The 14544-nt window shown below is 44.4% G+C and overlaps 1 protein-coding gene across 2 annotated transcripts in view; it reads right to left on the bottom strand.

Moving 5' to 3' along the window:
- Window positions 1–2597: 2597 nt before the first annotated feature.
- LOC115159110 (inactive tyrosine-protein kinase PRAG1) overlaps window positions 2598–14544 on the bottom strand; it is a 33111-nt gene continuing 21164 nt past the window's right edge. For both annotated transcript variants that reach the window (XM_029708533.1, XM_029708534.1), the window contains exons 5-7: window positions 6809–7575; window positions 4637–4918; window positions 2598–4399 (exon numbers count right to left, since the gene is read on the bottom strand). In XM_029708533.1, the coding sequence (XP_029564393.1) occupies window positions 3599–4399; window positions 4637–4918; window positions 6809–7575 (1850 nt within the window). In that variant the 3' untranslated portion in view covers window positions 2598–3598. The remainder of the gene's footprint in view (window positions 4400–4636; window positions 4919–6808; window positions 7576–14544) is intronic.

Below are 14544 nucleotides of genomic sequence, written 5' to 3'. Positions count from 1 at the left end.
TCATATTCCATTCACCCAGTTCAATGTAACAGTGATAGGTTTAGGCTACTTCATGATAATCAGATTTTTTATGAGGTTGCTACAACCTAGCCTATGAATGAAAGTTTACAATGTAGTTGCACACAGGTCGAGAGACAAATTTGAGGTGACAGACAGTGACATTCAGTTCTGCCTTGCACACTCTTGCCTGCATCTAGCTGATATTGGGGGTAATCATTAGTCCAACAGTTGCAAACAATAGTTTCTATTGGACAAATTCCAGTATGCTTATCCCCGTTTTGTTCTGTTTGCTTACGTTTAATAAACCTTTTCAACAGAATTGGCAGAATGAATACACCCCTGATCACGTGTAAACACAGTTCACTTTCATAGCAGCCACATTGTATTCCTTCTCGCATCCATGCACTCTCCTCCTCTCACCTCTTCCCTTCGTTTGTGGACTTCAATGCACAACACATCAGCTGTATGTGACCAGGCGAAAAAACCTTTCCAAACCAAACTGCTACACAGTGCCTACATCGTTGTCACCATATTAGCTAAAGTAATGTCATAGTATAGCTAATAGAACTAACGCGTTAGTAAACCCGCTACAATCATGCAGTAACGTTAGTGTGCAGTCAGTAAGCAGTTACACCGGCGGGCCCCGGTGGCAATAAATGAGTAATACCATGAATTAATTGGAAGAGTTCCAGTGTTGTTTTGGAAAGTCATAGCCAGCTAGCTAACATAGCATCCCTCTTTCTGAGCAGGGTGTTTCAGTAGGCTTAACTAGCCAGCTGCATTTGCTTGCTAAGTAAGTGAAACTGATTTTTTGGGGGGGAAATCTCTCTCTTGCTTCTCCTTCATTTTGGAAGAAATTATTTTTTTTCAAAACTGTTCAACTATCGTCTTTCTCTTTCTTTGAGTCAACTACTCACCATATTATACACTGCAGTGCTAGCTAGCTGTAGCTTATGTTTTCAGTACTAGATTCATTATCTGATCCTTTGATTGGGTGGACATGTCAGTTCATGTTGCAAGAACTCTGATTGGCTGGAGGACGTCCTCCGGAAGTTATAATTACTGTGTAAGTCTATGGAAGGGGGTGAGAACCATGAGCCTCCTAGGTTTTGTATTGAAGTCAATCTACCCAGAGGAGGACGGAAGCTAGCTGTCCTCCGGCTACACCATGGTGCTACCCTACAGAGTGCTCTTAAGGCTACTGTAGACCTTTTTTTGGTGGTGTGTTTATATTTAGTATAGTTTTATTTAAAAAGGATAACTTTCTAAACATTTTTCAATTGACATTTTTATGAAATTCACTGAGGAGGATGGTCCTCCCCTTCCTCCTCTGAGGAGCCTCCACTGACTGCTTGGTACCACATTTGTACCATTTTGTACAAATGGGCTTTCACATTTTCCTTACAGCTCCCTGACTCAGGCATTCTAGCCTTTCTTCCATTTCATTAGCAGCTAAGGTCTTACAAAGTACTAGGCCATAATCAGCAGCACACTTATATCCATTCACAGGTTCCACCCATTGATTCAGAACAGAAAGACTGAGACGGAGTATGGTGTGAATGTGTGAAAACATATTTACAATTTATTAATAGATGCAGGTGAGGCTCACAAATTCGGTTAATAACTTGTTAGTCATCAGAGAAGGGTAAATGTTGTAGTCACATAATGATAACCGCAGTGGAATAGAACAGTATTTGGACTGTTTCCTTTGCAGCCTCAGGCCATATTTCTCATTGGAGAAAAAGCTAAGAAGTTAAAGTGTGTATGGAAGCAGTCTGCTGCAGTGCACTGGCAAAGGAGAGGAGACACAGCAAGCACAACAGCAGAAGCATTAAAACATCAACCTCTAAAACAAACAAAGTAATAAAAAGGGAAAAACAGTCACAGGTAGCTTCCCAAAATGGCACCCTATTCCCTAAATAGTGCACTACTTTGGACCAAAACCCTATATTGGCCCTAGTCAAAAGTAGTGCACTATGTAGGTAATAGGTAGCTTCCCAAAATGGCACCCTATTCCCTAAATAGTGCACTACTTTGGACCAAAACCCTATATTGGCCCTAGTCAAAAGTAGTGCACTATGTAGGTAATAGGTAGCTTCCCAAAATGGCACCCTATTCCCTAAATAGTGCACTACTTTGGACCAAAACCCTATATTGGCCCTAGTCAAAAGTAGTGCACTATGTAGGTAATATAGTGTTATTTTGGACGCAACCAAAAAACAAAAATGCATTCCAGTAACTACTACAGGTTTAACGGGACTAATATAGGTTAAACAATTGGATATCATAAATACTTTCACTATGGATCTTATCCATTGCAATTATTAAGACCTGCTTGAGTGGGGCACACCAGTTGATCGACAATCTCTGTATGTACAAGTTATATCTGTCTCCAGACTAGTCTGTGAAATTCCAGTTTCACATATCGAAGAGGGAGTATAGGGGTTACGATTTACAATTAAGTTTTCAGTCACCATAACACATGGAGAACTAAAGGCACTGTAACAATTTTATAATATCGAAAACAACAGTTTTAGATGATATTAAGGTTAAGCATTGGGGTAAGTGGGGCCATAGCACTGGTGGTTCTGGCCATCTTAAGTGTCATTAGGCAGTACACATTTTTAATTGGTTCATTCAGGTCAGACTAGTTCCATTCAGTCAAAACAGCTTTGCCTTTAAAATGGCTGCCTCTCTAAAGACCAATACCCTTACTCCCCATATGGATTGACAAAGTGAGATGCAACATCATACCTTTACACCGAATAGTAAGCATCATTCTAGAACCTTTTGACTCCGTGTCAACACTTTTACTGTATGTGCCATTTTAATATAGGCAAATGTAAATACTTGTGTGTGTGTGACCCTCTATTTACATTTTGTAATCAGCAAATAAAAGTTAAATAGCTGCACAGGCACAATCAAACATTTATGTCAAGACTTGCTGGAGTGGACAGAGATGAAATACCAGCGAGAGCTCTTACTATTTCAAAGGGCAAAGGGTATCAAGAAGTCCTATTAATTAAGGACAGCACAAGACCGTAACAGTTAGAATGTCTTGGCTCGACTGTTGTTCATTAGTACTTTGCATTCTAGTAAGTGTAAATCTTTGTCTGATTAGAATGTTCCATTCTGTGCAAGTCTCTTCTCACAGGTGCTGTGTTTTGGGTGGAGAGTGCAGAGTGCAGAGTGCTCAGTCTGGCCAGAGAGACCATTCCATGTTAAGCTGTTCTGTCCATCCCTGGCCTGGCTGTGCTTTTGAACAATCTCCAGTGGTCTGCCTTAGTCCATACAGTAAACACAACAGCAGTCTGTAAACTAGAACACATACAGTAGAAGCTGAATGGACAGTCAGTGATGCCTTGCTTTCATGCATGTCGTTGTAAAGGAGGCAGGCAGGCAGCAGGTTCACATTGTATTTTCGTATATCCTCCGTGACAGATACAGGGAAACCCAGGGCATTGGTTCATTGTCTCTACACATTGTCCACAAACTCGCCCTAATCCCAAAACGATCCACTCTGTTCAGGTCTCAAGGAGTGCCTAGGGAGCTAGGGGTTGATTTGGGATTCAGAAAGTTTGTCCAGTCAGTGTTTCAGTCATTTGAGTGAGTAGAGCAGTTCAGCAGTATGACACAGGGACAGAGGGTGAGCGGCGCTGAAGTACTGACAACACAGCCAGTCCTCCAACTCTGCATTCCTCTCCGGCTCCAGAGACCTCTCAGCAAACTTCATCATCAGCAGGGCTCTCTTCACGTCCAGCCAGTTGAGGAGGCCCTCGTGGCAGGGCCCTTCTCCGGGGCCCAGCCTGTCTCGGTCCCCCCACTGCTGCTGCTCCATCAGGTCCCTCCGGGGGCCCCACAGCAGGCTCTGCAGCACTCGCTTGGCCTCCTGGATGTGGATGCGTTTGATTGGGTCTGGCTGGAGGAGCAGCCGGGTTAGTCTCTGGAGCCCAGCGGAGTAGAGGGAGACTGGAGGAATGGGGGGCAGGTCCTCACAGTTGTAGTCCTGTTCTTTCAGTTTTGGGCTCACCTCGAATGGGTTGGGCTGGTGGAGCAGCTCGTAGATCAGGATTCCCGTTTGGAACTCGTCGAATTTCCGGTACTGGGCGGCCGACACGATTTCCGGGGCCAGGCGGGCGTGGTCGCGTTTAATGCGGGGATCATTGGCAGCGGAATCCTCAGTGTTTCGCTGCTTGGCCTTGGCGAAGCTGGCGATGACCAGGCGGGGGAGGTGCTTCTGGTCGTAGGGGGCATTGGGGTTGGCCTGCAGGGGGCGACGGTGAGGGATCAGGAGAAGGTTCTCCAGACAGAGGTCGCGGTGTGTGACCCCGTGCTCCTTTAGGTGCTCCAGACCGTTGCACAGCTGCAGCAGGAGGAAGCAGACCCGCCGTTCGTACACCTACATAAAAAACAATACATTTCATTTTTTGAGCGCTATTCATCAGAAATCACGAAGCTCTGTACATCAAAACAAGATAAAAAAAAGGCTGAAAGCTTAAAGCAAAAATGAAGAAAGCTATGAGTGTCCCAAATGGCACCATATTCCCTATATAGTGCACTACTTTTGACCAGGGGCCTAGGGTGCTATTTGAGATGCAACCTAGTACTGTACAAGATACGCAGACAGACAACTGACCTCTGGCTGAGCCTGGTGGAAGGACGCCCACTCCTTCACGAAGTCTGCCGTACTCTGCTGTGGCACCTCCTGGGTGATAACTACCACGCGTTCCTTGTCCCCCTGCGTGGGGTTGGGCCCGAGGGGCAGTGAAGCCTCGTCAGGGGGGAGCATGCTCTGGGGGACGCATGCGATGAAGTGACCACAGTCCTGCTGGAGGTTGAAGTGGGGTGGGAGGGTTTGCTGGACAGACAAGCCGTAGAGGTGACCCTGCTTGGCTTCAGAGGTCTGGCTCTTACAGATCTGGAGGGAGAGAGAGAAACATACTGATTATAGTTGGTAGAGAATGGAGGAGGGGAGAGTCAACGCCATAATGTGGAGAGAATTAGGAAAATGTCAGCCTGGCACTTTCAGAGAACAGAGTGGAGGAGGAAGAGATTGCTTAGACCACAATGTGCATAGTGAGAAAAATACTTGAATTATATTGATACACAAGAGTCAAAGCCCTGATGTGGACAGAATGTGGAAATACTTCAATTATATTGAAACAGTTTTATGACTTGTATACTATCTATGCCTCCAGAATCAAATCTTGCCTGTGTGTTTGCACGCTACTTGTCTGTCACAAGAGACTTTGCAAGAGATTCCCCCTTATTGTACTACTTCTTTGCAGCTTCAAGTAGAGACATTAACACATTCTCTACTTGCACTTAGTGAGATTTAGTATTCTCACTCGCCGTCACCAAGCTTTAAATCCTGCATTCATTCCGATCTTGTTTTCAAGCAAACACTGGTACACTTATGGCAGCTTAGATGAATGAGTTTCATCATGTACAATACGTGCAAAGCCAAACACTGTGCGTTGTATCCCAAATTGCACCTTATTCCCTATATAGTGCACTACTTTTGACCAGAGTCCTATAGACCCTAGTCAAAAGTAGTGCACTATATTGGGAATAGGGTGAGCTCTGATATGACATTGGGTACTTCCCAAATTGCACCCAATTCCATATATAGTGCAATACTTTTGACCAGGGCCCATAGGGAAATGTAGTGCACTATATATAAGGAATAGGGTGTTATTTGGGACAGTCTGATGATTACTATGAAGGCTGGATTATTTCATACACTGTGTGTGTGAGAGAGAGGGGATCTTTGATGTGTGTGTGTGTGTGTGTGTGTGTGTGTGTGTGTGTACAGGCCTTGACAACAGGCGTGTGTATAACTGTAAATCCTGGCTGGCATGAAAAGATTAATGGACCCAGAGACATTAGGAAAGACTATGTAGAGCCTCGGGCAGCAAACCTCCCTTAACACACACGGCCCTGCTCTGGATTTACACGTTGCTAATGACTTTGGGACAAAGGTCAGTCAGAATGAATGCAGAGCAGCACACCCTCCATGGCAGGCTACAGTACATTCCCTGGAGGAACACTAGAATGGTGGGACCTTCCTTCTCTTCTCTCAGAGAACAAACAAAATCTGTCCCAAACGGCACCCTATCTCCTATATGGTCAAAAGTAGTGCACTATGTAGGGAATAACATGCCATTTGGCACATACACAAAGTGAAGGGGCTGTGGCTCCCTCTGGTTCTCTAAACAGTCAAAAAGCTTGTTATTTAAGGGGTCGGCTTACTTCATTGGACAGGTTTTTATTGTTTAACGAGCTAGTCTTTAACAAGGTAGAAAGATGACCTTGATTGATGAGTAGAATTTACACAGTCCAATCACAGGGGAGTCTGGATGTACACAATCCAATCAGAGAGGAGTTTGAATTTAAACTACAGATTACAAAGAACCTCTTCTCACGGTAATTATGTCTCTCACCGACACACACATCCTCGCCACACGCTTGTTTATAATTCCACACGTTTTTTTCCCCCCATCTAAATGTATTCTCAGCCTTGTTGTTTTGTCTTTCAGACTTATTGTAAACATTAAACACAAGAGTCCTTGATATCAAAACATTTTGATTATCAAGCACTACATGAGAGCCTTGGCCCCCCCAAAACAATCCCACTTTGAAACTTAAGAACACAGAGAGACATATCTCCCTAGGGAAAGCGTTCTTCTGACCTAAATAAAGGTTAACTAAGAAAGTTTGTATTCGGTTACCTTGACTGTGTAGTGTAAAACTTTGAAACTTAAGACCACAGAGAGCTATAGAGATGAAGGGTATCTAATGTTGTTACCTTGACAGCGTAGGAGTTAGATGGGTCGGAGGCGCAGGCAGCAGAGTAGTACACAGCATCGCCTGCATTACAGCTGGCCTTGTTGCAGGTCAGTTTGAACAGGGACCAGTTGCTCTCATCGAAGCGCAGCGTGTTCTTCTGACTGCGGGTGAAGTGGTCCTCACATTTCAGAGCCAGGCGCCGCAACGACTCAGCGTACAGGCCTCCCAGCTTAGAGTAGATGCCCTCTCTACTGTCTATGTTACTGAGCAGGGTCTGCAGCTGCAGGCTAGAGCCGTGGGTGGGCCCGGAGGCTGAGAGGTGAGGGCCGCTGAGCTGGGGGGAGGAGGAGGAGGTGATGCTGCCCCGGCTGTGTCCTCCGAGTCTACCACGTACCTTCAGGGGTTCGTCCAGGGTCCGGGAGTGCAGGGGGCGACCCGGAAGGCCATGGCAGCGCTCTAGGGATTCGGAGGAGTAGAGGGGACGGGGGTCGACAGGGGAGGACGGGAGGCTGGACAGGGATGGTACGTCTGGACGAGATGCGTTGCTCTCGGAACCACCGGTGAAGGGGAGGCGGGGGAAGGCCCAGAACAGGGGTTTCCCGGCCGTGCTGTCAGGGGCGGAGACAGTGCGGTTCACCATCTTCTTCTCGGGGAGAGGCGGTGGCTGCAGCTGGTTGGAAAGGTTGTTGCTAGGGAACGGGTCAGGGTGAGGAGACACTGGAGAGGAGTCCATGGGGCTTCTGGGAAATGGGGAGGCGCACGACAGACGAGGGGCATCGTGGGAACCTGTAGAGAGCGAGAGAGAAGTCATCAGTATTCATGTTGATATTGGATATCACACCGAGACAGGCTACAAGATAAAATATTACATTTGAAGCGCGTTTCTATTTTTTATATACTGACTTGACTTAAACACTGGAGAACTACTAGTACCAGCAGCATCAACACTTCTCTGATCAAACAGTTGCCGAATCCATATACATATAAAAAACATTTAATCAAAACCGCATCAAAACAACATCTCACACTAGAAAAAACTCTGAGCTGACTTCTCTGAAGCGTGTGTGTGGTATATGTAAGAACCCAAGCTGAGCCATAAGGGAGACTCTGGGCATCTATCATACCCCTATCGGGGGGGGGGGGGGTGTAGTGCATGTATGCTTTTTGTCCCCCCACTTTTGATCTGAAATCGCCAGCACCCACTAACTTGTCATTTTTGCAGATTACAAGTGTTTGCGCTAGTAATGTATCAATATTTATCTATGAAATAACCAATGAACATAGCACAACTTTGGATTTCACCCCTGTCTCAAAATCAAATGGTTTTGATCGTTTGGAGGTTTTTACGGAGTAAGCTTCTCTTCTCCTCTTGCTTTGGCAAAGCAGTGCTGCTCACCAAAAGGGTTTGCTGTCCTTGTTATGAAATGATAATTCGGAAAGTATTCGACCCCTTGACTTTTTCCACATTTTGTTATGTTACAGTCTTATTCTATTCCCCTCATCAATCTACACACAATACCCCATAATGACCAAGCTTAAACAGGTTTTTAGAAGAAACCCCCCCCGGAAATATTACATTTACATAAGTATTCAGACCCTTTAGTCAGTACTTTGTTGAAGCACCTTTTTTTGTTTGTTTTTTTACCTCTTTTTCTCCCCAATCGGTTGTTACAGTCTTGTGCCATCACTGCAACTCCCATACAGACTCGTGAGAGGCAAAGGTCGAGAGCCGTGCGTCCTCTGAAACACAACCCAGCTGCAATGCTTTTTGACACGATACCCAGAAGCCAATGTGTCTGAGGAAACACCGTACACCTGGCGACCTTGTCAGCGTGCAGTACGCCCAGCCCACCACAGGAGTCGCTAGAGCCTGATTGAACAACAACATCTCTGTCCGCCAAACCCTCCCCTAATCTGGACAACGCTGGGCCAATTGTGCGCCGCCCCATGGGTCTCCCGGTTGCGGCCAGCTGCGACAGAGCCTGGACTCGAACCAGGATCTCCCTCGATTGCTAGTGGCATAGCTAGCACTGCGGTACAGTGCCTTAGACCATTGCGCCACTCGGGAGGCCCTTGTTGAAGCACCTTTGGCAGCGATTACAGCCTTGAGTCTTCTTGGTTATGATGATACAAGCTTGGCACACCTCTATTTGGGGAGTTTCTCCCATTGTTCTCTACAGATCCTCTCAAGCTCTGTCAGGTTGGATGGGGAGCGTTGCTGCATAGCTATTTTCAGGTCTCTCCAGAGATGTTCGATCGGGTTCAAGTCCGGGCTCTGGCTGGGCCACTCAAGGACATTCAGCGACTTGTCCTGAAACCACTCCTGCGTTGTCTTGGCTGTGTGCTTAGGGTTATTATCCTGTTGGAAGGTGAACTTCGCCCCAGTCTGAGGTCATGAACACTCTGGAGCAGGTTTTCATCTAGGATCTCTCTGTACTTTGCTCCGTTCATCTTTCCCTTGATCCTGACTAGTCTCCCAGACCCTGCCGCTGAAAAACATCCCCACAGCATGATGCTACCGCCACCATGTTTCACAGCAGGGATGGTGCCAGGTTTCCCCCAGACGTGACGCTTGGCATTCAGGCCAAAGTGTTCAATCTTGGTTTCGTCAGAACAGAGAATCTTGTTTCTCATGGTCTGAGAGTCCTTTAGGTGCCTTTTGGCAAACCAAGTGGGCTGTCATGTGCCTTTTACTGAGGAGTGGCTTCCGTCTGGCCACTCTACCATAAAAGCCTGATTGGTGGAGTGCTGCAGAAATGGTTGTCCTTCTACAAGGCTCTCCTATCTCCACAGAGGAACTCTGGAGCTCTGTCAGAGTGACCATCGGGTTCTTGGTCACCTCCCTGACCAAGGGCCTTCTCCCTCAATTGCTCAGTTTGCCCGGGTGGCCAGCTCTAGGGAGAGTCTTGGTGGTTCCAAACTACTTCCATTTAAAAATGATGGAGGCAATTGCGTTCTTGGGGACCTTCAATGCTGCAGAAATGTTTTGGTACCCTTCCCCAGATCTGTGCCTCGACACAATCCTGTCTTGGAGCTCTACGCACAATTCCTGGTTTTACCGTAATTTCCGGACTATAAGCCGCAACTTTTTTCCCACGCTTTGAACCTCGCGGCTTAAACAATGACGCGGCTAATATATGGATTTTTCCCGCTTTCAATTTTTTTCTCTCCAAAAAAACACATTCTGTGACGTGCTCAGTTTTTTGGCGGCATGAAGCTTTCATTAGACCAATGAAATTGCCGAACGGGTTAAGGTCAAACAACTTTTTGGTTTACTGTTTAGATTAAATCGAGCGCTCTCAAACTTCCGATCATTCTGATTACGGTAGTCATTTTGTCACCCTCATGGCAAAGACACGGAGAAATGCATATGATGCAGCTTTCAAGTTGAAGGCGATTGATCTGGCTGTTGGAAAAGGAAATAGAGCTGCTGCACAGGAGCTTGGTCTTAATGAGTCGATGATAAGACGTTGGAAACAGCAGCGTGAGGAATTGACTCAGTGCAAAAAGACAACTAAAGCTTACTGCTAATTTTTTTTTTTTGTTACAAGCCGTGTTTCGTTAAAGCCTATTTATTTTTGTTACAAGCCGTGTTTCGTTAAAGCCTATTTATTTTTGTTACAAGCCGTGTTTCGTTAAAGCCTATTTATTTTTTGTTACAAGCCGTGTTTCGTTAAAGCCTGTGTAAAGTTCATTTGTTTCAATGTACCGGTAGGCACCTGCGGCTTATAGACATGTGCTGCTTATTTATGTTCAAAATAATATTTTTTAAAATAAATATTTTTAAAATTCAGTGGGTGCGGCTTATATTCAGGTGCGCTCAATAGTCCGGAAATTACGGTAGTTCTAACATGCACTGTCAACTGTGGGTTCTTATATAGACAGGTGTGCCTTTCCAAATCATGTCCAATCAATTGAATTTACCACAGGTGGACTCCAATCAAGTTGCAGAAACACCAAGGATGATCAACGGAAACAGGATGCACCTGAGCTCAATTTTGAGTCTCATAGCAAAGGGTCTGAACACTTATGTAAATAAGGTATGTGTTTGTTTTAAAAAACAGTTTTTGCTTTGTCATTATGGAGTATTGTGTGTAGATTGAGTTTTTATTTGGTATTAAATCCATTTTAGAATAAGACTAACGTAACAATGTGGAAAAAGTAAAGTGGTCTGAATACTTTCTGAATACACTGACTGTTTAAAGCAAAACTATCCAAACTATTGCTGATGGTGAACCTGAACAATCAAAATAAAATCGAACGCAAGCCTCGATCAGCAGGTAGGCTATAGCCAGATCAGAGTTGTGTCTCTGGTAGCTTACTTTTATTCTGGTAAAACACAATTTTCAACAGCGCATTTGATAACAATAAGCTTGAAAATGATATTGGTTGTCAATCAACTAATAAAGCCTAATATTGCGCAAGCCATGTTACAAGCATTTGAAAGCTGAAGGTGCCCCGCAGCTATACGAGATCAGAAATAGACCTCTCTTCGGGCAGTGCGCGAAGCTGGGCACAGTGTGCAGTTTGACTAGGCTACTGATATTCCCCGGGGTTGTTCGGCACGCAAAGGGACTTGTAGATCAATGACTATCAACGCATTTAAAAGAGCGGTATTTTCAGAAGGTAGAAGGAAAGTTATTTGAGAAGAGAAAAAAAACTAACCGACGATTCGTAACCTTTGAATCGATTTTCTGACTGATGCATGCTAGATCTGGATTGGTTTGGGGTCCCGAGTACCTTAAACATTTGAACTAGGGACCAATGCGTATTAGTGAATCGTTACATCCCCAGGAAACCCATATCTCTACCATAAACAGGGTTAGTATAGAACAGGTACAATTGGCCACCAAGGGTTCAGAGACTGAGCAATAGGGAGAGTGAGGAGAGCGACTAACTGCCGCTAGTAGTTACTATTGAACTAGGAGCCTACCGCCTCAGGCGCCTGTATTGATTCTTATAATTGGAGCTTTGTGTCCTTGTGCCTCCCTCACCCAGAATGCTATAAATATATAGTACATTACCAATACAGTACATTACCCCTCACCCACAAACCTACAGTACATTAACCCTAACCATAAACCTATAGTACGTTTTCCATAAACATACCGTACATTATCCATATGTAACAGATTGCATTCTGTTCTGCCCCGAGTGGGGATTAAACTAGCGATCTTCTGCCCAGCAACACTAGCTGCACCCATCCTATCACTGTGTCACTGTGGCCCTCCCTTATAACGTCTAAAATCTTAGTCACATTTCATCTATTCAAAGTTCCCTGAGAGGGTGTAGTGAGGGAGTTCAATATGATGGTCAACATGTCTGCTGTGCTATACCATTAGGAAATGGTGAATAAAAGAGTACAATATAAAGAATGTGACACTCCATTGTCTAAGGCAGCATCTCAAATGGCACCCTATTCCCTACAAAGTGCACTACTTTTGACCAGAGCTTTGGGCTCTGGTCAAAAGTAGTGAACACTGTAGGAAATAGAGTCATAGAGTCACATTTGTAACACCGAGTGGGTTTCCAGAGGGTTTCCAGAGCGGAAATCTAAAGGAAAGATGGCATGTATGCATGGAGCAGCAAAAGCCCTTATTTTCCTTGTTATCAAAGTCCCATAATTATCTCTTCAAACACTTCCCAGGAAGTGAGGCAATTACATACTGTCTGGGAGTGTCCCAAATGGCACCATATTCCTCATGTAGTGCATTACTTTTGACAGGAGACCTATGGTCATAAGTAGTGCACTACATAGAGAACAAGGTGCCATTTGGGTTGCGTCCCCTGGGCTTATATGGAGAGACGAAGACAGTGACGCCAAACAAGAGTGATGGTGCGTCAGACCTCAGCCAGCAGTGTGCAGGGTTAGACACACGCACACACTCACTTGCACTCAAACACACATGCACGCACACTCATTCAATCTGTCTATCTGGAAAAAGTATATTTCAAAACAAAGGCTGGTCACACAGACAATTTACATTTTAGTCATTTAGCAGATGCTCTTATCCAGAGCAACTTACAGTAGGGAATGCATACATTTCATACATTTTTTTCTCCATACTAGTCCCCCGTGGGAATCAAACCCACAACCCTGGCGTTGCAAACACCATGCTCTACCAACTGAGCCACACGGGACCATTTGAAAGAGGACAGAGAAATGAACACTTGACTTCTGCTACTATAACCTCATATCTGCAGGAGCCTTTTCCTCTTCTGATTTGTTCTCTCAATTTCAACCTAGTTAGATGGCTTCCTTCTAGTAGAACCATGTGACTACCACAAATGGAAAACAAGCAAAGACGTTTTTCCTAATCATGTAACACGGTATAAAGGGCAAGATTTCCCCCAGGACCAACTCTGGGGCACAATTCTTTTACATTATTTCCCCCAATGATGTTGGATAAGTGTAGTTATGGCTGCACAATTAATCGAATTCAGATCAAAATTGCGATTATTGACGTGCAATATCCATATCGCAAGAGGCTGCGATTTTCTCCTTTCTTTGACACTCCGTTAATACAAAAAAAAACTAGACTACGGTACCTCCTCCAATAAGATGTGCTAGACTCTGTTCATTCACTCTCTACAGATGTAGGATCTTAAATGCAGGAAATGAAACATTTGTAGCATAGTTGAGAATTCCACTTTGAAATTTCAGACTTGATTTTCCCTTATGAAAAATGTATCAACCCATACAAAAATGTCCATTAATTATAATCCACATAATAATTCACATTTCCTTTTGCTGCAGGATTAATTTCCTGCTGTAGCAAACTGGCTCAAATGTAGATCCTACATCTGTACATGCACAGAGGATGCTGACAAATCACAAGCGAACTCTCTCACTCTGCATGGCTTGTGCATGCTGGCCAATCACAAGCGTCCCTGCTTAAAGCGCGCAGATAGACTCTGGTGAGGAAAGAAAGGGCTTTACCTGTGTGTGTGTGTGTGTCAGAACAACAATGTTGATTTGGTGCCAAAGAAGGGCGCACCTTCAGTGGTATGGCAGTATTTTGGCTACAGGCAAACCGATGTCAGCCAAATTAAATCATTTGAAGAATAACCATCCCCTACTTTACGATGATTGCATGGTGAAAAAAACGTCTGAAAGTAACAAAGCCCCTCAGCCACAAACAGCCGCCTAAACAGGCATTGATTGCAGACACATAGAAATCACAGAGGCTATCACCTATCACATAGCTTAAGAAATGTTCCTATTTACACAGTCAGCAAAGATGACTTCAAGATGATAAACAAGCTGGACAGGAGATACAAGATTCCATCTCGCACATATTTCTCCCAAGTCGCCATCCCAACACTGTATAACAAAATGAAGGGAGAAGTTGAAACATTGAACGTCGCGTTGAATGACTGGACCAAACTCCATTGTTTTGGACACAGGCTGCACCTTGCAATCGGTAACCTATGTATTACATGTTTTTGTTAAGGCACTTTGTCTTATCATTTCAATTATAATAACGATTGAGTCTACTTATACATAATTACACAATCATAAGCTTCCTATTCCATCTGTAGCCTATGGGTACCTGAATAAACAATTAACTTACGTTAATTAAGAACTCATAATGGTAAAATAGAAATAAGGAACTCATTATGTTATTCATTAATTAATAAGTGCTGTGCTTATAGCACACTATTTTGATACTAAAAATGTGTTTTAATACAGTTGAAGTCGGAAGTTTACATACACCTTAGCCAAATACATTTAAACTCAGTTTTTCACAATTC

This window comes from Salmo trutta, chromosome 23 (assembly GCF_901001165.1).
Source record: "Salmo trutta chromosome 23, fSalTru1.1, whole genome shotgun sequence".
Taxonomy (NCBI): Eukaryota; Metazoa; Chordata; class Actinopteri; order Salmoniformes; family Salmonidae; genus Salmo; species Salmo trutta.
This window is presented reverse-complemented; position numbering and strand designations above follow the sequence as displayed.